The sequence below is a fragment of the Mus caroli genome, chromosome 7 (assembly GCF_900094665.2).
Source record: "Mus caroli chromosome 7, CAROLI_EIJ_v1.1, whole genome shotgun sequence".
In the NCBI taxonomy this organism is placed as follows: Eukaryota; Metazoa; Chordata; class Mammalia; order Rodentia; family Muridae; genus Mus; species Mus caroli.
Genome location: NC_034576.1, coordinates 125,421,359 through 125,448,319, shown reverse-complemented (window position 1 = coordinate 125,448,319; position 26,961 = coordinate 125,421,359). Strand labels below are relative to the sequence as shown.

At 45.8% G+C, this 26,961-nt stretch overlaps 1 protein-coding gene across 8 annotated transcripts in view; it reads left to right on the top strand.

Annotated features, from left to right (window-relative positions):
* Positions 1 to 26,961, top strand: part of Arhgap17 (Rho GTPase activating protein 17) — a 93,168-nt gene that overhangs the window by 50,051 nt on the left and 16,156 nt on the right. For all 8 annotated transcript variants that reach the window (XM_021166494.2, XM_021166495.2, XM_021166492.2 and 5 more), the window contains 11 exons: positions 295 to 371; positions 3,577 to 3,688; positions 7,247 to 7,315; positions 7,471 to 7,552; positions 13,655 to 13,782; positions 14,987 to 15,098; positions 15,592 to 15,673; positions 18,645 to 18,725; positions 21,570 to 21,683; positions 24,566 to 24,657; positions 25,572 to 25,728. In XM_021166494.2, coding sequence (XP_021022153.1) covers positions 295 to 371; positions 3,577 to 3,688; positions 7,247 to 7,315; positions 7,471 to 7,552; positions 13,655 to 13,782; positions 14,987 to 15,098; positions 15,592 to 15,673; positions 18,645 to 18,725; positions 21,570 to 21,683; positions 24,566 to 24,657; positions 25,572 to 25,728 — 1,106 coding nt within the window. The remainder of the gene's footprint in view (positions 1 to 294; positions 372 to 3,576; positions 3,689 to 7,246; positions 7,316 to 7,470; positions 7,553 to 13,654; positions 13,783 to 14,986; positions 15,099 to 15,591; positions 15,674 to 18,644; positions 18,726 to 21,569; positions 21,684 to 24,565; positions 24,658 to 25,571; positions 25,729 to 26,961) is intronic.

Below are 26,961 nucleotides of genomic sequence, written 5' to 3'. Positions count from 1 at the left end.
AGAGTGTTCCCATAGGACACTGATCAGCAGGTAGTACACAGCTAGAGTGTTCCCATAGGACACTGATCAGCAGGCAGTACACAGCTAGAGTGTTCCCATAGGACACTGATCAGCAGGTAGTACACAGCCAGAGTGTTCCCATAGGACACTAATCAGCCGCTTTAATGTAAACCTATTTGGGGAAGTAAAGGAAGTTTGTGTCTAAAAAAAAACTTTTGTAAAGAGGTAATTGCTCTTTGAAGAATTCAGCTAAAATGTCCAGGGTTATCTCTTGTGGTCTGCTTTTCCTTCCAGGTGGAGATTCCCAATATCCAGAAGCAAAGGAAGCAGCTTGCTAGACTGGTGTTGGACTGGGATTCGGTCAGAGCGAGGTAAGGTGGTAAGAGAGTAGAGAAGAATGCAGAATTTTGTCCTATGATCTGCATTCAAGCCTGTGAGAGTCAAGCCCTGACCAGACCTCAGCCTGTGCATGCCCTTTAACCCTATTCCTTCCAAGTGTGTCCGGGGGCATGCTGCTAGAGCATCCTGAACTAAGTGAGCCACCAAGGAAAGAGAACAGAGAGAAGCACTAGGAAATGGATAACTAGGAAAGAGGTGGGGCTGACAGTTCCACGATCACAGTTCTCAAAATGTTGGAGTTGAGGGATGATAGAGCTGTGGTCCTACCAGCTTATAAGAACCTCACCAGATAGCTGTCTCAGTATGAGGCTATGCCAGTGCCTGGCAAATACAGAAGTGGATGCTCACAGTCATCTATAAGATGGAACACAGGGCCCCCAATGGAAAAGCTAGAGAATGTACCCAAGGAGCTGAAGGGGTCTGCATCCCTATAGGTGGAACAACAATATGAACTAACCAGGACCCCCGGAGCTTGTGTCTCTAGCTGCATATGTATCAAAAGATGGCCTAGTCAGCCATCACTGGGAAGAGAGGCCCCTTGGTATTGCAAACTTTATATGCCCCAGTACAGGGGAATGTTGGGGCCAAGAAGCAGGAGTGGGTGGGTTGGGGAGCAGGGCAGGGGGAGGGTATAGGGAACTTTAGGGATAGCATTTGAAATTTGAAATGTATATAAAGAAAACATCTAATAAAAAGAAATAAAGCACATGTAATATTCAAAAAACAAACAAACAAACAAACAAAACAACAAAGAAAAAACCTCACCGGGTCTTAAACCGTCCATGGTCAAGAAAGGGAAGGACTCATGGGACCCCAGAGAACCAGTGCCACAGGCTGTCGGTCCATTCGAGGAATGTTACAGTGGAGCCCCTATGATCCCGGCAGGCCTGCTGCCCCAGCTCTGCCCTTTTTGGCCAGAATGCACATGCTTTATCCTATCGTGTGTGGGAACAGAAACAGAAAGGACCTATAGCCCAGTCCTTTCTCTTACTGCATCACAGTGGCCAGCAAACCCCTATAAAAGGCCAGGCAGTGAGTATGGTTAACTTGCACCCCAGATTTGTTCAATGTAACCCACCTCACTCTCCTGTCACAACACGAAGCAGCTGTGTGACATGAAGCAGCTGTGGCCCAAAGTAAGCATTTGCCTGCCTGTCAATCAGAGAACCCAGATTCCATCCCCAGCACTGCGGCAATGACTGAGTTAGTATGTGAGAGGCAGTGCAGGCATGCTCCAGTGAAACCTCACAGACAGACCCAGTCTTGGTGACTTCCTCTGGGCCCATGGTTCTGTGGGGTGAGAGGATCTCTGCCGCAGCACAGTGCCCTGGAGAGCAGTTCCTGCTCTGGAGCCCGGCCTGTGGCGCTGCTGCGACACCACCGAGCCATCTCTGAATCAGCACCCACTCACAGGGGCGTGGGTGAAGGAGAAAAAAATGTCAGCCCGTTAAATGTATAAATCAGTGGCTCAGTATTCGGTTTAACACTCTGGTTTAAGAAATGATAAGAGGTACAGTTGTCAAGCCAGTGTGACATCTGGCATGCCAGGCGTCAGTCTTTATATACTGTTTGATTCTCCAACCGATCCCCCTCTGTTTCCTCCTCTTTATTTTCAGCAAATACTGCTTGCTTCCCACTTAGCACAGAGGTCCCTTGCAGTCAACTGGAAAGGCCAGGATGGAGCTGGTACAAACACCCTGTGCTTCTGTGAAGAGAACTGTTTCATAGACAGGCTGGGACCCCATTTGCTGGCTGTATGAATGACTCCATATCCTAGAGAGAGCAGGTGCTGGGACTAGTACCTGACAGAGGCTTCTGCTGTGTGCTTGTATAAATGTGTGTCTAGAACCCTGCATGACAGGCAGACCAGGGAGTATGCCCTAATACTTGCATTTTTCTTAGAAGAAATAATGTGAACTGGTTAATTTGGTGAGGGCGTGTGTTCCCCTCACTGTGCTTGGTTAAACAAACTACAGATATGTATCAGGCGTCATCCTCTCAAACACAGGATATCCAGCATGGACTCTTACCATATGTCCAGAATCATACTTGCTAAGTTAACCAAAGAAGTGGGTGTTGGAGAGACTGCAGTGGTTGCATGTTCCTTGTTTGCTTGTTCTTGTTCCTGTGGCTCTGTTCTCCTTGAAGGAAAGTGGTATTTAATGCAGTGAGCACCTGTTGTATGTGCACTGCAAGACTGTGCCTATCCCTTTTTGCTTTTGCTGTTTTGAGATAGGGTCTTACATATAGCTCTGGCTGTCCTGGAACTGGCTATGTAAATCAAGGTGACTTCAAACTCAGAGATCAGCTTGCCCTGCCTCCTGAGTCCTGTGTGCCGCCACCATGCTCACCTGCTCGACCCCTCCTTTACTTTCTGTCCTATTTCTACAAGGTAGACAGTGTCCGTCAGCTTCACCTAAAGATGAGACAACTAGGCAGTAATCAGACTCCAGGTCACACAGCTCCGTAACATGGAGCTGCTCTTCATATAGATGTCACACTCCGAATTCTGTGTTCTTAGACTCAGCACCAGCTGTTTGCTTCTTGGGAAACGTTCTGTGCCTCACACTCAGAGTGGGGAAAAGGTGGCAACTGCGGGACAGGCAACAGGCTACTAGTTTTTATGCTGCGTCTGCATAGTATCTGTGTTTACATTTTCAGTGAGTCCAGACATCTGCATTTAAACAGAAGCATATTTGAAAAACAAAACTAATGTTACATATGCATTATTCTCATTTGTCCCACCACTATTGCTATGTGTATCTGAAGTGTTGCCATAGCTGCAGTGAAATACTAGCTTTTACTGCTAGAAGCAGTCTTAGGTCTTAAGAGATAGAAAGGTGCATCCAGATCAAGCCAGGAGGAGGATGCTTCATAGCAATAATTCCACAATTGGGCCCTGAAAATCAGGTTTCTCAGGGGTCCCATTGTGTTCTGGCAGTGGTGTTTGCATGACACAAGGTGTGCTTGGTTATGTATGCTATCCCCAGTACTGCAGGATTCCTGCCTTGTGGAGAAACTAGTACCTGTCTTTGCCTACTTCTATTCTAAAGCCTAAACATAAGTGTAAAAAGGAGGAAAAAAAAAAAAAAAGGCCTCCTGGATTCGAATCAGCTCCCATCCCAAGGGAGTAGGAGTTTCGCAGCTCCTCCTCAGTCTGCTCTTTCTGTTTTGCAGATTTAACCAAGCACACAAGTCTTCAGGAACCAACTTTCAGGGGCTTCCATCCAAAATAGATACCTTAAAGGAAGAGATGGATGAAGCTGGGAATAAAGTTGAACAGTGCAAGGTATGGGAACCCCTGTCTGGGTAGACTTTCACCTGCCTGCTATGTCCTGTACAGTGAGTAAAAAGCCAGTTATAAGTTTGCCAGTGTTTTGCCTACTTCTTATCAGAATCTTATGAATGATATTGAAGAGTAGTTTTGTTTTCTAATACTATAGATTGGTTTATAATCAAAAAATAACAGTTTTAAAAATTCAAGTGGGGGGCTGGAGAGATGGCTCAGTGGTTAAGAGCACTGACTGCTCTTCCTAGAGGTCCCGAGTTGAATTCCCAGCAACCACATGGTGGCTCACAACCATCTGTAATGGGATCCGATATACTCTTCTGGTGTGTCTGAAGACAGAGCAGTATAATAGTTTTCTAGTTATAAACATCATATCATCATATGATATCATATCAATCAGTCATAGTTACTTTAGTAAGGAAAGGGTTTTGTTATTTTGGTTTGGTTTTGGTTTTTGGGTTTTGAGACAGGGTCTTGTTTTATAACCCTGGCTATCCTAGGACTCACTGTATAGATCAGGCTAGCCTTCAAACTCACAAAGATCTCTGCCTGCCTCTTAATCCCAAATACTACTATTAAAATCGTGCTTTACCATGCCAGGCAGGAAGGATTTTTCTTTTACATTTCTACAACAGTTGGCTTATAAGTTCCATACTGATCAGATGGTTGAATGATACTCTTCTCCTCAGGTTAACTGTGTAGATAGATGAACACTTACTCAGGTGCTTCAGGAAGTGGTTAAGAAGCAAGCCCTCGGGGAATCCTGGGATCTTTAACTCTTTTTTTCCTGCTGATCCTTGGTTTTTCCAAAAATGTTCTTTTCCTCTTAGATGTGTTGGGCCTCTTTTGGTTTGTTCAGACCATATTATAATCCCTCCCTTATGATAGCAATTAATGCTCTCAAAACTGTTATTAAATACTGAATATAGTTGGTAAGAAGGGAAACATACCTCACAGAATTGCATCGTAGTTTTTGTGTTCATAAAGGATCGTGTATAGCTTAGAAAGCACAATGCTGGCCGGGGATGCACAGAGCTCTGGGCTTAGTCCCAGAACCACACAGGCTGGGAGTATTAATGCTAACGCTTGAGAACTGGGAAGCAAGAGGATCAGACGTTCAAGGGCACGTTTGGCTACAGGCTTGAGGCCACCGTAGGCTACATGAAACTAACTCAGAGAGAGAATCAAAAAATATATGGAAAAATCATATTTAAATGACACTAGTAGAGGCTAGAGAGACGGCTCAGTGGTTAAGAGCACTTACTGTTCTTCCAGAGAACCCAGGTTCAAATTCCAGCACCTTCATGGCAGATCACAACTGTTTGTAACTCCAAAATCAGACTGACATCCACACACATACATGCAGGAAACCACAAATACATATAAAAATAAATAAGTAAAAATTTTTAAAAAAAAAATAAGTAAATGACACTAGCAGTTTGGTATGTTTAGAGTGGCACATGTCCATGAACACAACCAAGGGGAGGCACTTGTCTCTGGGGCCCTGGAGACGAGGGGAGAGTGCCTTACAGACAGTGTTCTTTCCTAAACTCAGCCCAGGCCACACACACTGCTCAGTTCTTTCTTTGTACTGATGACTGAACTCACTGAAATCTTCCCCTTTGTTGGCATAGCATTCCTTAGAGACACTGTTCTCAAGTGAGTTGGGCATGGCAGTAGACGCCTTTAGTCCCAGCTCTCCAGAGTCAAAGGAGGAGGAGTTTGAAGCCAGCCTGGTCTACATAGTGAGTCCCAAGGCAGCTGAGCTACATAGTCAGATCCTGTCTCCAAAGAAGGGGGGGGGGGGGAGAGGAAAGGGAAGGAAAAGAAAGGAAGGAAGAAGAAAAAGAAGAAAGATGCGCCATGCACAGTGGGTTTCTTTTTTTGTTTGTTTGTTTTGTTTTGTTTTTCGAGACAGGGTTTCTCTGCGTAGCCCTGGCTGTCCTGGAACTCACTCTGTAGACCAGGCTGGCCTCAAACTCAGAAATCCACCTGCCTCTGCCTCCCGAGTGCTGGGAGGTGTGCGCCACTACCGCCCGGCGCACAGTGGGTTTCTAGTTCTCCCTTAACTCAACAAATTCCATGCTTACAGCTTTCTGACATAACTCCCACATCCCAACACTCTGGACAGCACAGTTGTCCCCAACTTTAGTTTCTGTTTTGTATTTGACTGTTCTTTTTTTTTTCCCCCTCTTTTTTTGTTAAGAGCAAGGTGAGAGGTTATGAAATCCACTTTCTTGTTTTCTCATTTATTCTAAAAAGATATTTGCTGTTCCTAATGTGCATTTCTGAATAAGAGAGTACTCATGTTACTTTGTGTACCTTGGTAGGAAAAATAGAAGATAGTATATTAAAAAGCTTACTCGAGATATATGCATAGTTTTCTAATATATATGTTTCCTGTATAAGATGTCTATACACACGTTTTAAAATGTGTATATTCAAATGCCGAATCTGTCCCTTAAATTTATGTCCAAATGGTACAAGCCCATCCCAGCTACTTGAGAGGGTAAGGCAAAAAGATTACAAGTTCAGGGCCAGCCTAGGACACTTTGTCTAAAAGTAAAAAGTAGAACATGGGCTCGGTGGTAGAGATCTAACCTAGAACACTCAAGGCCTGAGATTCAACCCAGTACTGCAAGATACTAGCAATTTTTACATAATTGATTAGTTTAGGTTAGTTCACATATTTAAGAAATGTCAGCAGGAAGTGAAGTCTTTGTTCTGTCTTTCTCTCTTTGCTCAGCATACACTGCTGCTAACAGAAAACTACAGTCTCTAGTACCCTGCTCTTTTTCCATACACACTTTCACATGTATATGATAAGAGGAGTATGACCTTTTCCCTCCTTTTTGTTACCCAGAGCCAAGTAGTAGTAAATGACAAACCATGTTCAGTACTTTGGCTTTCTAAAAGTATGCCAGTATGTATCTTACTATCTTTTTTTTTCCTATTATGGTAGTAAAATCCTCTAGCAAAAGCAACTTAAGGGAGAGAGGGCTTATTCCGTCCTTTTCAAGGTATAGTCTGTCATGGTGTCAAAGTCAAGGTGGCAGGCGTTTGAAGCTAGTAATCCCTTGCATCCTCGTTAGGAGCAGAGAATGAAGACTTGCTACCTAGATGACCCTCTAACCCCGGACATGTTGCCTCCCACTCTTAGGGTGGGTCTCTCACCTCAGCCTAGTGAACCTAATCCTTCAGGATACCTTTGCGTGCTGGTCCTTCCCTCCTACTTGTCTGAGGCAGATTCTGTTGTTTACTACTGTGTACCCAAAGCTAGCTGGCCACAAGCGTCCGGAGATTCTTCTCTCTAGGCTACCATCTTGCTGTAGGAATGCGGAACCTACAGATGTATGCACAGTGCCCACTTGCCCTCAGTCCTCATACTTGTGTGGCCGTGTCCCTGTCAGAAAGCTTTCTGTGTTTCAGTGTGCACAGTTGTCACTTGGTCAGCAGGCATTTCACCTTTGGCTCTCGTCCTCCCTTTCGTTTATGTAGGAAACCCCAGAGGTTGTTCTCAGGGACTAGTTTCACATTACTGATGCATCTTCTCCCCAGGATCAACTTGCAGCAGACATGTACAACTTCATGGCCAAAGAAGGGGAGTATGGCAAGTTCTTCGTGACGGTAAGCACCTTCCCTTGGCTGAACCCTAACACGTTATAAAAGCTGAATCATTCAAGCTTTATAAATGAGTTCATTTTCAGTTTTGCTCAACCACTATGTCTGTGTCCATTCAATGCTAACGTTACTTTTGTTTTTGAATGTGGGTCTGTTCTCAGTTATTAGAAGCCCAAGCAGATTACCATAGAAAAGCATTAGCAGTCTTAGAAAAGGCCCTTCCCGAAATGCGCGCCCATCAAGGTAATGTAACCCTTGCGTCTGTTGACGCCTCCTCTCGCTCTGCCCCCTCTGCCTCTGTTCTCTTCACCCTGGCTCCTTTGCATGCCTCTCCTTGGGTCAAAGCCTCTCTGCTTAGCATTTCCCAGTATAATTTCATCTTTCTTGCTGCATTCTCTAATTTCTTCCAACTCAAATTAACACACTAATGGAGCATTGCACTCCCAACACTTTCCATTGAAGAGAAATAGCCTCTCTGCTTCTTCCACAGGTTTGCCCTCTAATTACCCTTTCCAGTCAGTCCCACAGGGAGCATCCATCTCTTCTAGAGACAGTATTCCAGACTTAGCAAGGAAGGATTTGACAGGCCAGCCCTTGATTCCATATCAGTCACTGTGATTGGATCACAAGGCCATAGCGGCCTCTCTCTAACCTTCCATGGTTATAGTCCCTGCTCTTACCAGCTCCGCTGAAGCACATAGCCCTTTTGTCTACCAGTGCTGTTTACTTTTAAGTTGGATATTTAAAGCCTCCCCAGTCTCAGCTCTTGCTATTGCTGCTCTGTAGTATATCATTAGAATAGTTATCAGCAGACGTGGGCAAAAGTTGTTGACTCTGTCTTCTTTGGGTTGGACTGCATTTGTCCCTTGGTGTCTGTGAGGGGTTGGACTGCATTTGTCCCTTGGTGTCTGTGAGGGGTTGGACTGCATTTGTCCCTTGGTGTCTGTGAGGGGCTGGCTTTCCAGAACAAAAGTCCCAGACTTCCAAGTCCCTTATGTAAAGCAACGTAATGTTTGTCAACACCCTCCACACACACACACATGTATATTTTTAATCTCTAAATGACTTTTAATGTCTATTATAATAACTCAAGTGCTACATGAAGTTCTTAGCTTGCATTGTTTGGGAAATAATAACAAGAAAATGAAGGTCTCCACATACTCAGTACAGATGAGCCTTTTCCAGTGTCTTTTCTTTCTCTTTTTCCCTGCAGTTCTGGGATGGAACACAAGGTCTTGTATCTATGAGGCAGGTGCTCTGTATTCCCACAGCCTTTCCAGATACTTTTAGTCTGCAGTTGTTGACTGGTTGTCTACAGTTAGAGAGAGCTGACTCTAGTTTTGTTTGGTGTATAGAGCTGACATTTGGCGCTTACGTTCCCTGTAGGGCTTGTAAAGCAAGGGGATCTGACTGGGTGATGAGTGTGGCAAGGTGGGCAGATTTGTGTGTTCACCACCATGTGGGCAGCTGGTCCACTAGAGAATTCCATGCCTTGACCTAAGTTTCAGGAAGCCCTGATGAGTTACTCTGTGTGCCTGGATGCATTGCACTGTAGAGTTAGAGTTCCTCTGGCCTGACTGACTGAGTAGGGTCTTGAGCAGTCGCAAGTGTAGTGCAGTGCCTGCCTCATCACTGGGCCATTCTTTGCATGACAGGCTGCCCTTGTTTCCTAAATCACCCAGTTTCCCAGTTCCTGGATGATAGATTGTGGCTCAGCAGCAAGTGCTCATCTTTCCAAGGGACAAACTGTTGCTGTCAAGTTCAGAGCATTGAGGACATGTGTCTGTGATATGGCCACTGCTGGTGGGGCCCTGTATGGGACAAGATGCACCTGTCATTCTCGTCTTTGAATGGTGAGAGCGTGTTGGGGAGAGTTGAATGTTAACATAAGCAAGAAGTTGGAGTTCTTAGTCACCCTCATTCAGTGTTCTTCCCCAGAGAAACAGAAAGTCATGGGAGCAAAGAGGAGTTTAGTCTGGAAGAGGGACCACTGGGGTGTGAGAAGTGTATCTATGTGCTGTCTTTCTCAGACCACACCCACTCTGGCTGCAGGCTGTCTTCCTGCCTCCGCCTGTCTGCGTACTTACCTCTCTTTTCTTTTCTGTTTTTTTAGATTTATTTATTATATATAAGTACACTGTAGCTGTCTTCAGACACCAGAAGAGGATGTCAGATCCCATTATGGATGCTTGTGAGCCACCATGTGGTTGCTGGTATTTGAACTCAGGACCTTTGGAAGAGCAGTCAGTGCTCTTAGCTGCTGAGCCATCTCTCCAGCTCACCTCTCTTTTAGCCCTGCCTTGTCTTTGGTACCTGTCTCTCAGAAAGTCTCAGCATATCAGAAAAATATCCACTGGGGCCGTCCTGTCCCCGTGCTTGGGGACCACAGTCTACCTTGAGTCGGCTGCTGGCTCAGCCCTTCCTGTGCTGCACTCATGCTCATCTAATTCAGGCTCCCCCGGTTTCTGAGGGACGCTGAGTGACTTTTCACCTTCTTGTCTACCTTTCCACCCTTAGCCCTTTGCAGTTTTGCTTCTGTGCCCACTCAGCTAGTAAAGGAAATTACAATTCTCTAAAGAGCAGCAACCTGTTTTTTCCAAATATTGGTGTTAGACGCAGCCCAGGCCAGCACTCTGCTGATGCTCTCTTCCTCATTCAGTTAGGATCCGAGTCTGAGTCAGTCTCCCCAGCGCTGAGTCAGCATTTTCTGAGTCCATCCTCACTCTTCTGCTCCCCTCCCTCCCTCCCTCATCCCTTTTCTCTGGAAATCCCTCATCCTGCTGCCTTCCCCAGCACCAGCAGCACCGCATTAGAACCAGTTGGTTCCCTGGGTCTGGGCTTCCATGCACTTGACAGACCTCAGACAGCATGAGAGGCCTCCTGCCCCAGCTGCCTTTCCCTGCTTGTCTTCCAGTGCTGCCTTTCTTCACATGAGCTGTGAAGCACTTGTCTCCCGACATCCCTGTGGCTAGGTTCTGGGTAGTTGGCCCTGAGCTCCACTGTCCTTCCCTTCCCTACCAGCCGCTCCCCCTCCCTGTTGAGATTATTCAAGGTCTATGATTGAACTCATAACTGTCTGTCAAGATACTTTGCCCCTCCCCCAACACACACTCTCATTTCCATGTGTCTCAGTGCTGTTCCCAGCCAACTCCCTCATATGTGCTTGTCTGCTTCTTGATGCCTATGAGTCCTGCCTTGCTCACTTCCTTTGAGAAGCCTTCTCTAACCACTGCTGCCAGCACTGAGTACTTTGTCTCTGAATTGCTGTCACATTGATGGTCTATACCAGAAGTCGCAAACAGCCATAGCTCATTAAGATTTACTTTAAAAATTAGTTGCCACCATTGAAAAACCAGACACTTTTTAATAGTGCTGACCTCTGGCTTCTCTTGGATGTTTCAAAGATCTCAGCACAGCATACTTCCCCCTGCGGAAACCTCATCCAGCTCTCAGAGTGCTGCAGCCTTATGTTCTCCAGCCTGGTCCACAGACTTGTCACCCCCAACAACTGTGTTTGCGACCCTTGTCTATACCATTGATCGCCACATCTTAGCAGTCTGTCCTGGCTCGCCAATGGCTGTTCTATGTTCATGTGTGTGTGTGTGTGTTATGTGTTCATCACAGTCCAGTTGCTCTTATTGTGAAAGTGGGGAGTCCTTAAGAGTTTTGTGTGCCTGCTGTGTGACACATATAGGCCTTTTGCTTAAAGGCCAGCTCTGGAGCTGGAACTTGCCTTTGGAGTTATGTATAGGCCTGAAGCTCTCACATGTTCCCTCTGTGGTTATCACTTCAGAGTGAGTGGTAAGCCATACTCTGCTTGGTGTTATGAGAACATTCCAAGAGAAGACTGGAGCATGGTCATCTCTCAGTGATACCAGGGGCTCCGCTCTTGTCTTCTCATGGGGGAGTGAGAGACACAAAAAGCTTAAGCAGAAGTTTATTTAGCAAGACAAGCACTACAGAGAGAAACTGCAGTGGGCTGCCCCAAAGGCTGAAAGCAGCACAGGGGGCCCTGTGTCACTGATTTTAAAGTCTTCATAAATGCTTATGAGGTGGGTGCATATTTATGCAGAGAGCTAGTCATTTTCTCACCCCGAATCCTAGTAGACTGGATCTCCCTTTAGGGTTCTTTGTGTGGTTTTCTGGACAGGCTCGCAGAGGGGCAGAGGGGCAGGCAGACCTTTTGTTGGTTCATGAGTGCAGGAGATGTCCCAGCCTCCTGGTGTTCACTGTAGCAGTAATACTGACCCCTGTGCAGCTTCAAGGACATTTCACCATGGGGCATTCTGCCTTGTCAGACACAGCCACCAAAACGCTGCCGTAGTTTCCTTGGTTACCTCACATCTAACTCCCTGTTGAGATTATTCAGAGTCTATAATTGAACTCATAACTGTCTTAAAAATTAAGAGTTTTTTTAAGCATGAGGGCAGGGACCATGGTTTTATAGTGGACTGCACAAACAGCAAACAGGACTCTGCCTCCCAGCTTGTGTTTATTTTCTGTTTGACATCAGCATCTCAGAGTTGGACATGTTGTAGAGGCAATTAGGTGCAAACCCAAGTACCCACCATGTATCCACGAAGAGAATGATCACAAGCTATTTTGAGCAAGGTTGACCATAATCGCTTTAGGTAAAAGGGACAGAGTAGTCTAGGTAAGGTCTCGACTTCAAGAGAACTATTACCTGCTTGTTACCACAAGGACAGGTCCTTCAGATAGTTTCCTTTCCTGTTAGAAAGTTCCTTGGGTCAAGGGTAGGACATGGCTGGGGGGTGAAGAGCTGAGAGTGGCAGATCCTGAGGTCCATGTCTGTCCACTGTCTTCTGTCCCTACACCTTTCTCTCATCTTCCCACACTCCCCCTTGCTGTCATTTTAAACTTTTCATTATTTTTTGGCCTGTGGATCCATGGCATTTGTTTTTCTTTCTTCCTCTCTGAATGGGTGTAAGGAGCACCACACTGCACAGGGAGGTGAGGGAGGAAAGCACCCCTGGACAGCCCTGTCCAGATCCAGCCCTCTAACAGCTGTGTGGTGACAGGAGGGCCGTCCGTCCGTCCGTCAGACTGGGGAGGATCTCTACTCTTCTTTAGCTGAGCAGGATCATGTATTGGTTTCTGTGCACTTCCCAGGAAACACTAGATCTCTGCAGTATCCACAGGCGGGCCAGACCATCCAAGCAACTCGTTAGCTAATTTAGCATGTCTGTGTTCCAAATTCTCCCTACTACTTTATTGTACACATTCTGCGGAGCTGCCTCAGATCTGTAGTGTAAGAAGCAGGGCCTGTGGCCTAAAAGTCATAAGAAACACTGCTGCCGCCATCAGGACAGCCTTTAACCTAAGCTACTTGTGAACCCCAGATACCTCAGTTTTTCTATTTAGGGTTTTTTATTTAACTGGATATAGGTTGGTGGGCAGTATTGTGTGTTACAGGGTGGCACCTGCTTTGTGTTCACATTGTCTTCATTTGGTCTTGACACCCCTGTTTGGAATGCCAAGGATTTTCCTGCTTTCATGTGATGGAGTCTTTTTCTTGTCCTCTACCCATGAGGCAGGCTAGGGTCAATTTGCAAGGCTAGAGTCAATTTCTTTTTGGTAAAGCCAGTGTGCTCAGATGTAGCCTGCATTTTAATGCAAGACCTCTGGCTCCACATGTGTTGGTAGCATGTAGGAGCATCCAAGGCCAGCATCAGCATCAACTCTGGACAAGCTGCACCATGTGGCATGCTTAGGGCCTGTCTTAGTCAGGGTTTCTATTCCTACACAAACATCATGACCAAGAAGAGAGTTGGGGAGGAAAGGGTTTATTCAGGTTACACTTCCATGTTGCTGTTCATCACCAAAGGAAGTCAGGACTGGTACTCAAGCAGGTCAGGAAGCAGGAGCTGATGCAGAAGCCATGGAGGGATGTTCCTTACTGGCTTGCTTCCCCTGACTTGCTCAGCTTGCTTTCTCATAGAACCTAAGACTACCCCCCCCCAGAGATGGTCCCACCCACAAGGGGCTCTCCCACCTTGATCACTAATTGAGAAAATGCCTTACAGCTGGATCTCATGGAGGCATTTCCTCACCTATAGCTCCTTTCTCTGTGATAATTCCAGCTTGTGTCAAGTTGACATAAACCACCCAGTATAGGGCCTCTATCCACCAGTGACTGTCCCAGATTGACACATCTGTGCTCCCACAGTTGCTAAATAACAAAAGCTCACCAGATGTCTGGGTGTTTCTCTTCTCCCTGAGTCTCAGCCACCCTTAGTCTTCCAGGGAGTCCTTGGGTGCTATGGAAAGGAAATATCCAGAATTCATAAGCTGTCCAAATGTCTTACCAACTGTTTACTCCTGTAGATAAGTGGGCAGAGAAGCCAGCCTTCGGCACACCTCTGGAGGAACACCTGAAGAGGAGTGGGCGTGAGATCGCCCTCCCTATTGAGGCCTGTGTCATGTTGTTGCTGGAGACTGGCATGAAGGAGGAGGTGAGGGGCACCCCAGATCCTACCTGCCAAATCCTTTGATCTTTCCTCTGTCCAGATCACCACCATCACACATTTTCATTTAACAGCCACTGTGGAGGTATAGACCAGTGGCTTTCAAACCTTTGTCCCCCATGACCCACATATTCCAATGAGTCTGTGGACCTTTATTCAATAACTAAAGCGGGGCCTCAGAACAATGGGTACTTGTTCTGCTTGCAGTGCACTCTGACCTTTAATCATCCCTCTCTTTCCTTTCAAGCTCTGTTTATGATTTGGGACAATGCTCTGGTGGCCAAGAGTGTCCATGGTCTCTTGTTCATGACAGTCTTGAATTGTGTGCACTGTGCAGTGGTCTTAATGGGTACATTTATGTATTGTATAAGATCTATACCAAAAATACCCACGTGAACCAAGCAGGGCAGCTCTTAGTCCTATCTACATAGAGGTAAGCATGCAAGGATTTCATGCTAGGACACAGCCGGATCCAAAATGCAATATTGTTTATCCTCTAAAGAATCTTTTGTTACCGTCTCAGATACACAGAACAGAGCTCTGGAGGTGAACAACACAGCAAAACTTTCACAGATACAATGTTGGCATCTAATCCAGCCCAAATCAAGAACATCTAGAAACTCTCATGATGGCTTCTGGTGCCCAAACTCAACTTTTAATAGCTCCAGTGCATGCTTCTCCACTGGGTCTGCTCTTGCTTTCTGGGAGAGCAGTGTCACTGTTGGTTGTCCCTGGCACTGCCACCACCCCTCCTCATCCGCAGTGAAGAGTCACTGTGTGTGTAAAGTGTCGAGAAGCCTGCTGCTTTATTGCCTAAGCCTAAGTCTCCTCAGTTCTGGCCCACTGTCCTTTACTTGCTTCTCTTGGTTGGCTCTCCATGTCCACATTTATGTCAGTGAACGTGACGTGCAATCTGGTCTGCTTTCCCTGAGATGTAAGCTTTCTAAAATAACTAAATTTATAAAATACGCAGTAGTCAGTACTCAGTGCTGTGAAAGAGAAAGCTTTCAATAGATCAAGAACTGACATTAAGAAGGTCTGTGTCCTGCCTGTCACCATATACTAGGTGCATACACACTCTTCATTCCTTGGAATGGGGTTGTGAAATGGGCAGTGTGGCTCTCACAAGCAAGATGAAGTTCCCCAGGGTGAGACTCAGCTCTGACTGGCTACTGGCGTTTTGTTTCTGTAGGGCCTTTTTCGGATTGGAGCTGGAGCCTCCAAGTTGAAGAAGCTGAAAGCTGCTCTCGACTGCTCCACATCGCACCTGGATGAATTCTATTCTGATCCCCATGCTGTCGCAGGTGAGCTCCAAGGACTGTCTGCAAGTCCTAGCTCAGGTCACCAGCTGAAAGAACAGTTGTCAAGTGAGGAATGAGCGGTCCAATGAAAGACTCCGCTGATTAAGTCTCCTAACACACTGTGTGTACGCCTGTGCATGTGTACCTGTCTTCTCTCTGAGTTTTCTCCTTCCCCCCACTCCTTGTTACAAGCAAAGGTGAAGCTAGCATGCATGTATTTATTGTGGAGATTACTTGAAATCTCCTTTCTGTCTCACATATGGCCTGTTTGCCTGGAGAAAGTGTGTATGTTAGCCGAATTACCTTACAGCTAACTTTATTTTCTGTGGCTCCCTCAGTGTATTTTTGCAAGGAACTGAATTTCTTTTCTGAGGTTTCATTCTCTTAAGCATGGCTTCCCAATTATAATTTGTTTTGTTCAACTTGGAAGATTGTACATGAGACACTCTCATTTGTAAACCGCTGCAGCTAACTCAGCATGTGTTCATGGTTTCAGGTGCTTTAAAGTCCTATCTGCGGGAGTTGCCTGAGCCCTTAATGACTTTCAGTCTGTATGAAGAATGGACACAAGTTGCAAGGTAACTATAAGTGTTGAGAGTCTTAAAAGTCCATGAATTGTAAATGAAGAAAATAATCCAATGAAAAAAAGTGACACTGTGCCCTACTTGTAAGTAACTGTACTGTCAGTAGTCATCATAATAGGACACTGAGCTAGCATGTGTAGGGATATGGCCCTGTCCTACCTGCATCTAGAGGGAACACGCTCAGTATTGTTAGCATAGAAAGCTGGTGTGGCTTCATCAGCATTAGCGGGTTGGCTAGTTCAAACCCCACCGTGGTGAAAATAGTTGTGCAAGTGAGGCTTTGTGGGGTAAGTGTCTGTGCTGCTGCTTGGAGGCTCAGCTGTTGAGAAATAGGACAGGGGCCTTACTTGCTGTAATAGTGTTTTCCTGGTGTCCACTGTGTGCTAGAGTGAGCACATTGTCCCCCACCACTACCATTCTTTCCCCCCCCCCATCTTATTTATTTATTTGTTTACATTCCAAACACTGTTCCCTCTCCCTGTCCCTCCCTCACTGAGCCCCTTACCCCCGTCCTCCCTCCCTTTCTGAGACGGTAAGACCCACCTGGGTATCCCCCCAGCCTGGCACATCAAGTCTCTGCCAGATTAGATGTATCCTCTTCCTCTGAGGCCAAACAGAACAGCCATGGAGACTGAGCTACCTGACTGCTACATATGTGTCTGGGGCCTTGTTCCAGCCTGTGTATGTTCTTTAGTTGATGGCTCAGATTCTGAGAGCTCCCAGGGGTCCAGATTTGTTGACTCTGTTGGTCTTCGTGTGGAGTTCCCATCTACTTCTGAGTCTTAGATCCTTTCCCCAAATCTTCCATAGGTGTCCCTGACCTCCATCCAATGTTTGGCTGTGGGTGTCTGCTTCTGCTTCTGTCCACTGCTGGGTGGACAGTTATGAGCATAACTCAGCACAGTTATGCTAGGCTCCTGTCTGCAAGCATAACAGAGTACCATTAATAATGTCAGAGATTGGTATTTGCCCGTGGGATAGGTTTCGAGTTGGGCTGGTTATAGGTTGGCCTTTCCTTTGGTCTCTGCTCCATCCCTACATTTCTTTTAGACAGGACAATTTTTGGGTCAAAAGTTTAGTGGGTGGGTTGGTGTCCCTATCCTTCCACTGGGGTCCTGCGTGACTACAAGAGGTGGTCTCTGCAGGTTCCATGTCCCTACTGTTAGGCATCTCAGCTAAGGTCACCCACATTGACTGCTGGGAGCCTCCCCTATCCCAGGTTTCTGGGACTTCCTAGAGATTCTCCCTTATCCCCTACCCCCTACCCCAGCAGCTGCAGATTTCCATCATTCTCCTGGCCCACTAGGTCTCTCTCCTGTCTCTCCCCACACCTGATCCTGTCTCCCCATTTCCCTCCTCCTCCCTTACCCCCCCCCCAAGTTTTCTCCCTCCCTCTGCCTCCTGTGGCCTTTTTATTTCCCCTTGTAAGTGTTACTCAAGCATCCTAGCTTCGTTCTTAATAAGCATCAAGCATCCAGAACAGGCACATGTTCTTGTTACTTCATTATACAGATACAGGAACTGGGAGCAAGACCAAGCATTTGTCAGAGCTAGCATCCATATGGAGACTGAGCTTCTCCGAAGGCTCCGCCCATTGTTTGATCTTTTCCTCACTACCTCTTCCTCCCCCCCCCCCCCCCCCCCATCCCCAGCTTCCATGTGGTGGGTAACAAGGCAGTGTGTTTCAAATGCTATCAGCTTCTCCTTGGCCAGTCCAGTGATCTTGTTACCTTCTCAATTCTCTCTTAATTGTCTAATTCTTCAGTCCTGGGCAAGGAAGGACCAGTCTCCACTCCACTGTTGCCCCTCCCCTTTAGTTCATCCTTTGTGGGATCACAGTGCTGCTTTTCAGGGATCTGCAGGCACTGTGGGCTGAGACGTTCTTCCTTGTAGGTGCTGGGGTTTTAAGTTCAAAGATAAGTTCTCAGGCAGTCCTGGGTCTGAGTTAAAGGAATCAAGGATCAGCATCAGTGGAATTTCTTGTGTAGAGTATCTATCCTCTGGATTTCTCTAAAAGTCTTGTTTAAGTTGGAAGCATCTGCCTGCTGGCAGGTAGGTACTGTAGTTGAGAAATGCCAGCTTGGGCCTCCATCCTATTGGCTCAGTGGCTGGCCTCTAAGGTGTTTTCAGGTGCCCCCTGTTCTACAGCATATCAGCATTCATGGGCAGCTGCTTCACTCTGTGTGGAGAACAGAGTGGCCACTCGATGGGTTCTTTTCTTTCCGTCTAGTGTTTATGGGGGTTGCCAACAAAGCTGTATAGAAACAGAGCTCTTATAATTCACACAGGAATTCGCTCAAACAGCAAGAAAGACCTGAGGTCTGGGCCTCTGGGAGCTTGACAGCTGCTCTCTGACTAGGCTGTGTTTATGTTAAGGAAAGCTAGACCTCATAATGCTCCTAATTTAATATAAATCCATACATTTACGGATTCCTAGACAGAATTTTGAGTGGCATCTTCTGTGCCGAGCTTGGGGCAGGTTCACAGGGTTCTGCCTCTCGAGCTCATTCAACAGAATCAATGTTAGGTGACATGGAATACCCACTCCCTGTCAGGTAGTGTGAAGCTGGAATTTGACTCCAAACCTGCTGATTTTGAAGATGAGTGCTATCTTCCAGTTTTGAAAACAGACAAGTGTCATTGTTTATAAAGAACATATGTTTGCTTTCTGCTCTAAGAAACATGTGGCCGTTAGCTTAAAGGAGGGCAGGCTTATTGTGGCTTGGATTCAGAAGTTCAGGTCCTGCTGCTTTAGTCTGTGGCCTCCTAACACCTCCCCTACCATCCAAGTCCTCCACCTAAGCCCTACCCCAGAAAGGATCTCCTGAAAGCACCACATACTGAAAACCAAGCCTTTAGCACATGAGCCTGTAAGAGATATTTCAGCTCTGAGCTATAATAGCACATTAATATGGGTAGTAATAATGTGTGCTTTTATATACTCTTGTGTATATTTTTTTCCTAGTGTGCAGGATCAAGACAAAAAACTTCAATATTTATGGACAACATGTCAGAAGTTGCCGCCACAAAATTTTGTTAACTTTAGGTATGTATTTGAGTTTGTTTTTCTGTTGCTGTGATAAACATAATTAAAAGCTGCTTAGGGTGGGAAAAGGTATATTTGGCTTACAGGTTATAGTCTGTCATTGAGGGAAGCCATGGCAGAAACTCAGGGCGAGAACCTGGAGGCATAAGAACCAACGACTATGGAAGACACTTGTTTTCTGGCTTAGTCCCAGGCTTACTACTTAGCTCTCTTACACAGCCTGGCCCAACCTACCCAGGGATGGTACTATCTAGGGATGGTACTATCTACAATAGGTTAGGCCCTCCTACATCAATCGTGAATCAAGAAAAATCACCACAGGCATAGCCACAGGCTAGTTCGATAGATGCACTGCCTAAGTTGAGGGTCCCTCTTGCCAGGTGTGTCAAGTTGACATCAGATTAACCATCACAGTGTGTATGGTTCTCTAAAGGAAGTTTCGGTGACCCTGGAGTGGATATGGTTCCTCCGAGGTGACCCTGACTCTAGCAGGCTTGGCACATTCAGAAGGCTTTGCACAGTAATATGGAGCTGCTGGGATGGGATGGGCGTGCATGCACTGCTGATCATTAATATGTGGGGGATGTTGGTAAATAGAAATGTAGATTCTCTGATCATTTTGACCCTGCAGCTGTTAGCAAAAACATTGCTGTGGAAAGCTTTGGTGGATGTATGATGTTGTATTTGGAATCCAAGCTCTCCTGGCCGTGAATGCAGTTAATAAGTAGTTACTGTGCCCATTCATAGAAAATAGTGCCCACGTCACTGTACAGTGGAGGTGAACTTCAGTATGTTATTAAAAATGTCTCTAAGAAAACCTCTCATGGGACCAACTTCTAGGACTTCTCTTTCCCTTGGATTTCTGTGCTTGGAAGAAGCACAGATGAAGGGCAGCCCCAGGGAATTGTCAGTTAAAACCAAGCAAAGGCTTCAGCAAGGTGACTCTGTAAGCAGAGGCCCTCACCTTACTGCTGAGCCTGAGAAGCTACGCTGAGAATTAACTCCTGCAAGATGTGTCCTTCTGTCTTCTCCCTCTGTCCCCACTTCTCTTTCTCTCTGAACACATTGGAATGAATGTAATTAAAATTTAAAAACAAACTCTTAAAATCAGACTTTTTTTTCCTTAAGCAATTCATTTAAAATCCAGTCTCCAGGTGATTTGTATGACATGTTTCCTGACCATAAACTTGGTCTTGGCCTTTATCTCAGCCACATCAGATACTGCCTGTGCACATGTAAGGACTGGCTCGTCCTTGTGAGTTAACTCTTCCCTGTGACAACCCTCATTGATTACAAGCCTGGCTCAGAAGGGCAGGTTATTAAACTCTGTCTGTGTGATGTGCTGGGAACTCAGTTACAGAACTTAGTGTGTTGAGGTTTGATCTTTCAGCTTGCATCTTTTTCTCTGTAACTTTTACTAATTATCTTTTAAATAATGGACATTCTGATGGTTTCAAGCTCAAAAGATACACACTGAAAAACCTCTTGTCTCTAGCCACCTCATTTGTCTGAGATAGGATATGGACAATTTCTTCAGTGTCTATCTACAAGAGCTTCTATGTGAATGTGTGTGTGCGTGTGTGTATGTGTGTGAGTATGTGTGTGTGTGTGTGTGTGAAAGTATGTGAGTGTGTGTGTGTGTGTGTGTGTGAGTATGTGAGTGTGTGTGTGTGTGCTCACATGCATGTATGTGCACGTGCACATGAAGTGCATTCATACATATTTTTCTCCCATTGCCCACTTTTTAAAAATAATATTTTTACTCTTTGAGAATTTCGTATGTATACAGCACATTGTGATTCTGTCTACCCCATTTACAGCCCATCTTCCCCTGCACCCTTTGATTCTAGCCAGATGATGTGTATGTTTTATATGTCATTCTCCTTTGCCTGCTTGGCGCCATATCTTTGCTTAATACATCTTGGAGATTTTTCTGAATCACAACATGATTTTTTTGGTCACATAGATCAAGATAGACTATAATTTGCCTAACTAGTTCCTTGTTAATAGGTAACTTGGTTATTCATGTTTCATTTTTATACTACTTATACATAACAACACGTGTCTATGTAATAAATCAAATATTTTCATAATTAAAATGAAGGTTTTCAGATACAGTTTCTTGAGGAGTTAGAGAGAGGACTGAAGGAGCTGAAGGAGTTTGCCACCCCTTAGGAAGAACAGCAATAGTAACCAACCAGACCCCCCACACACACACCCCAGAGCTCCCAGGGACTAAACCACCAACCAAAGAGTACACATGGAGGGTCCCATGGCTTCATCTGCATATGTAGCAGAGGACGGCCTTGTTGGACATGAATGGGAGGAGAGGCCCTTGGTCCTGTGAAGGCTCGATGCCCCAGTGTAGGGGAATGCCAGGGTGGGGAGGTGGGAGTGGGTGGGTGGGTAATCACCCTCATAGAAGCAGGGGAGGGGGATGGGACAGAGGGTTTCCAGAGGGGAAACTGGAAAAGGGGATAACATTTGAAATGTAAATAAAGAAAATATCCAAAAAAAAAAGAAAAAAAAAACCTACCTTTTTATTAAACATATATTGGGCCCACTATTAATCAGGTTAATTAATGTAGGGGCAAAATAAATAGATTATAAAGGGAAAATGTAGAAATAGGTAAGGTTAAATCAGTATGGTGATGTTGGACCTGCTTTCTCCTTCCAACCCTTCGATTTCTGTTTTGAATAAAGTGCATGAGGAGTGTGGGCAGCACTCCAGTCAGTGCCAGCCTGTCGGAAGTGCCTGAGCCATGTGTGGCCCGCACAGAGGCAGCGGAGGGGACAGGCCACAGTGCTCCAGAGATGCTTCTGCCCTTCTGTTTTGTCTTACAGGTATTTAATCAAGTTCCTTGCAAAGCTTGCCCAGACCAGTGATGTTAATAAAATGACTCCTAGCAACATAGCCATTGTCCTGGGCCCTAACCTCCTGTGGGCCAAACAAGAAGGGTAAGTGGCTCTTCCCACCTCATGCCTAAGCTTCTCCTTCCTGGTGGTTAGCATGGGTAGGGACAGATTTCAAGGGACATACTCAAGTGCAGGTGACTTCCCATCCAGCTCATGTTTGGAAGCCACAGCTGTGCACTAGGTGTTAACTCCTGCGTGGATGACACAGAAACACAGGAGATATTATTATCCCTAGCTAAGAGAGCCTCCACTCCTGAGTTCTGAGTAGACAGGCAGCTTGGCAGCCCCTGTATGATGACAAGCTCGACACACATCTCAGTGTGTGTACCACAGGGATAGACCCATGCCCCAAGCCCTTAAGTGTCTGTAGCTATGCCTAAGAATTTAACTGGCATAAGCAAATTGACAAGAGAAAAACCTGTAGGTTTTTGCAAGTCCATGGGAAAATGAAGGCACAAAGAGACATTTGTAAAGAGACAAATGCTGCTCTAGCTGGGCAGTGTATGTGAGCATGTGGCAAGATGGCCTTGGGCTGGGCAGTTGAGTGTAGACATGTTAGGAAAACCAGGACTGTCCAACAGTTTATTTATTTGTAGAGACTGTCCTCATCATCCTGCCATGGCAGAAAAGAGTGTTTCTGTTCTGCAGTGTGGGGAAGGTGTCTTTCACAAGGTCACCTCCTGCCCTCAGGAGCCCCCTCTGCCCTCTGCTAGCTTCACATGCTTTTACCTCAGCATAGCTCTGTCCCACTGGGCACACATTGGGGTGTGCTGTTGTACTCCTTCTGGGCTGACAGTGTAGGTAAGAGGGGGTGACAGCCTGAGGAGGCTGTGGAGCACCCTTCTCTGGGAGTAACACTTTCTAACTTTAGTGAAGGAGTAGTTTCCTGCCCTTGGCACTGAAACTAGAGAAGACACCCCGTAGTGAGGCACAGCTTAGATTCTGCCCTTTGAGGACAGTATGCATGGCCCTGGAAGATGCCTTGACAGACAGAGGTAGGCTGTGAAGGTCCTTGTATATATGGCTGACTTGTTTGGAACTTACTCTCCTGGGTCCTATGGGAGTCATCAAGGCATTAATGGATATTAATCATCCATTATTAATATAAAATGCCTCTCATATGAACGACTGTGTTTCAAACATCTGTTTCCCAGATCATGGTCTTGTTTTGTGGGGTTGTAGAGCTATTGAGAAGTGGGGCCTGCTGTTGGAGGCAGGTTTTTAGGGGTTGTCTTTGAAGATGATGCCTGGCCCCTGCTTTACCTCCATAAGAAAATCCTTCAGAAAACTATCCTGCTGCTGTGACAGTTCTTTCACCTGTATGGTAGAAACATGAGCCCAAACAAATCTTTGCTTCCTTGAGTCAGTTTGCCATAGCAGTGTGAAAGTCACTAATACTGTCCTAAGCAGAATGGCTTCGCACTGTTGCCTTTAGGAAGCCTGTGCTGGCACTGAGCCGTGTGTGTTAACTTGAAGAGGTAGGCACAGGGGATCAGCTGGGCAGCAAGTGCTCATCTGAGGATGCTGAGTCTGATAAGAACCAGTAATTTGCCCAGGGCTGCGTGGCAGGCCAGTGGTGGGTTATAAGCACAGGCCACAAAGTCCATATCCTTACCTGTCACTCCTTCATTGCTGCTGACCAGCTTTAACGAATCAGTCATTCAATTGCTTGTGTATGCCCAGTTTTGTTTCAGAAAATATTTGCAAGCATACAATGTCATAAAGCAAAGTTACAGTTCAGTAGGAAGATGGGCTAAGTGCATAGATCATATAGCAAATAAACCCCTGACCAAAGATACCCACATAGGAAGTTATACAAGTTTTTAGTTATGGGGACAAGAAGAATCTTCAAAGGAAACAGATAAAATTCAAAAATCAGTATGGATTAGCTGATTAAAAATCAAAATATTTAACAGTAGTAGATTCAGTTTTTATAATGCCCAGAAATTTGTCAGGAAGCACCATAGATCAAAGCTAGGAAGAAGATGCTCCAAAAGTCTGTGAGATGCCCGAAAGAAAGCTTTCTGAATCAACAGCAGTGTGTTTTTTAAGTGGGCATGGGAGCTGATCCGAATCCTCACATGTGGAAGGATAGAAGGGCACTTTGCCAGGAAAGCTTGTGTCATGCTGGAATGTGAAGGAGCTAGACGGTCTGCTGAGGCACAGTGACACTAGGACCAGGGAGATTGGTTTGAGGCCATCAGAGCTGAATGTGAAGGCTCCTAGGAATCCAGTGATTTCTAAATCACGTCCCTTGTGCCTTAGACTTCATGATGTGACAGATACATGAGAGAACAGCTTAAAAGTAGGAAGTGTTTATGTAGGCCTCAGAGGTGTCATCTGGCTACGTGGCTGTGAGCATCTGACAAGGCAGATGAGCCAGAGAGAAAAGGGCCAGAGATCTTTAAAGGTCTTTAGAGGCACGGCCAGTAAAATTCCTTCCCACAGATGTGAAGCAGCATCTGTCCCTTCTTCCAAGGTCCCAACCAAAACCTGAGGCATGATTCTGCCAAAGTTCAGTGGGGAACCAATGAATTATTTGGTTTCCTTATAGAAACTTGGGTGGGGGTGATTATAGGGCTGTGGCCACTCCCCTGCAGCCAGCTGCTTTAGAAGAGGGCAAAGTCCCCCAAAGCCACATAGATAAAGCTCCAGCTCTAGTCTCACTCAGCCTGAATGCTGCATCCCTCACCCCTCACCAGGCCACTTCAGGCAGCTCCACTCTGCGGAGGAAGGATTGATAATACTGGGCAATTCTTCCTCTTGGGCTGTTACTGGCAAACTCATAGGATAGGGCCTTATGGGTTATCTTTTTGTATCTGTTGTAAATATTTTATCCATTAGCAATTATCAGATGCCCTGACAGCTTGCAGAAATGTGAGGCTGCCAAGGTGAAGCATTTTAATTGTGTGAACTTCTTGCAGAACGCTGGCTGAAATAGCGGCTGCCACATCGGTCCACGTGGTTGCAGTGATTGAGCCCATCATCCAGCATGCAGATTGGTTCTTCCCTGGAGGTACTCATGGTTCCAGGTTTACGGATGCTGAAGCTGTGTGACAGTAGTATACCACATTTTTTAAAGGAAGAAAACATGTTGCTGGTTATCTTCCTCACACTTCACTTCAGATTTTGTTCATGTACATTCATATTTTGATATGGTGATAATTATATTATTTTCCAATACCCTTAGTTTCACTAAAATATGCTTGCATAGTATGTATTGAATTCTGGCTAGTTGCTATGGTTGTATACTGTCTGCTCTGAAGGAACTTGGATTCCCCGAAAAGGCAACCATATAAACAGATCAGTTATAAAATTATCAAATGGCAGATTAGAATGTTGGACAGAGAAAGATTTGACAAGCTTAGTTGCTGAGAAAAGAGAGCCAAGGTCTGCTTTTTAGGAGTGATGCTGCCAGCACAGGGGCCCCTCACTTACCACAGGTTTTGTGGTGAGCGTAGACAGTTGTTTGGACTATCAAAAGTAGAAAATAAAGCAGGCAAGGCTAGGGCTGGTTGGAGCTGGTTTGTGAAGGTCAGAGGATTAGGATTTTATTCTGTAGCTAGTGAATTTTCCAGTTCTCTTGTTGTGATCATGGGATCCACAGAGGTTCCCATGGCCTCCTCCTCAGGAGCTGGTTGTATGGATGTTGCGTCCCCAGGTGTTGCCCCTGCTTTTCTCAGTGCATCCCAGCTGCCTCGTGCACTGCAGTGTGAGCTCCTGATGCCTGATGCAGGGCTGGGCTCAGTTCTTTTCTGTCTTCCTGTCCTCGAATCATTAATTGCTGATGCTTAGCAAAGATGGGTAGGAGAGAGATCTATTGTCCTTGAGCTCCTCCTGTGGACTACCGAGGCTCTCCTCCCACTGGGGCATTGGAGACCCCCCCCCCCGCCCCCGTGCCAAGTCTCACATTTGTTTCTCTTCTGACAGAGGTAGAATTCAATGTATCAGAAGCATTTGTGCCACTTGCTACCCCGAATTCTAATCACTCATCCCATACTGGAAATGACTCTGACTCGGGGACTCTGGAGAGGAAGCGACCTGCCAGCATGGCAGTGATGGAAGGGGACTTGGTGAAGAAGGAGAGGTACGTGCAGAGCTGGTCACTTCCACAGAAATAATAGGTGTCATGTAGGAGGACACTCGACCATGCGTTTGGTACTGGCTTAATGGCCCCCTATGTGACCGTGACCTACAGAGTCTAGATAATTCAAGAACCACATTGTCCCACTCTACAGGCATTAATCTGTGCACAAAGTAGGGGGCGTAGCCTGTCTGTTAACATCTGCGCCTTGTGCACCAGCCTTTACTTGATGGCCTGTTTGTGCCCCACAGTAAAAAGAGTGCTGTCACACACACTAAATCCACTTACATGTGTCTTGAGTATTAAGGAAACATAATTAATGTGTGGATTTTTGGCTGAGGATCATATGAAGACAACCACATTTCCCAGTGAGCTGTGGAGAAACATATTTTTGGCCTTGATACATTTGCTAACTGCTGAGAGAAGCCCCAGAATTTGACAGTCCTGGATGGGAGAAAATGTATGTTTTAAACTTAGAGGCAGTATATTTCCATCCTATTGTCTATGGGCAATTTATGAGATGTTCGGTGCTAATTAAGACTATGATTCCTGCCTTCAGCGGGCAGTGCAGCCCTTAAGTGAGGACAATGCTAGCAACTTACAGCTTCTCCAAGTAAGAGCCGTGTGAAGCAGCTCGCTGCCCTCATACCCTGGCAGACTGCTCACTGTGGGCTTCTCTTGTTCAGAGAAAGCTTTGCTTCCATAGAGGCTTTCCCTGAGATTCACCGTCATCCTTTGTAATTGACTGCTGTGACCTCACTCAGTCCTTATCATCGTCCCCTCGGTTAGAGCAGTTACTCTTCTGAATTTAAGTCACATGAGGCGTTATTAGTCTCATCAGCCCGTGACACACCATTCTTAGCTGTCTGCTCTGCTTATTCTCCGGAAAACATCAGTTAATGGGGTCCAGGCTCTCAATTTTCCAGACTTAAGAAAAGAAAATTAGGGGGCTGGAGAGGTGGCTCAGTGGTTAAGAGCACTGACTGCTCTTCCAGAGGTCCTGAGTTCAAATCCCAGCAACCACATGGTGGCTCACAACCATCTATAATGAGATCTGACACCGTCTTCTGCTATGTCTGAAGACAGCTACAGTGTACTTACATATAATAATAAATAAATCTTTTAAAAAAAAAAAAAGAAAAGAAAATTAGGTTTGGCAGTGCATACCCTAATGCTCTGAATGAAGAGTGTGTTCCTTCTGGCCCATCCTCCAGACGCCATCCTACCAGAAACCAA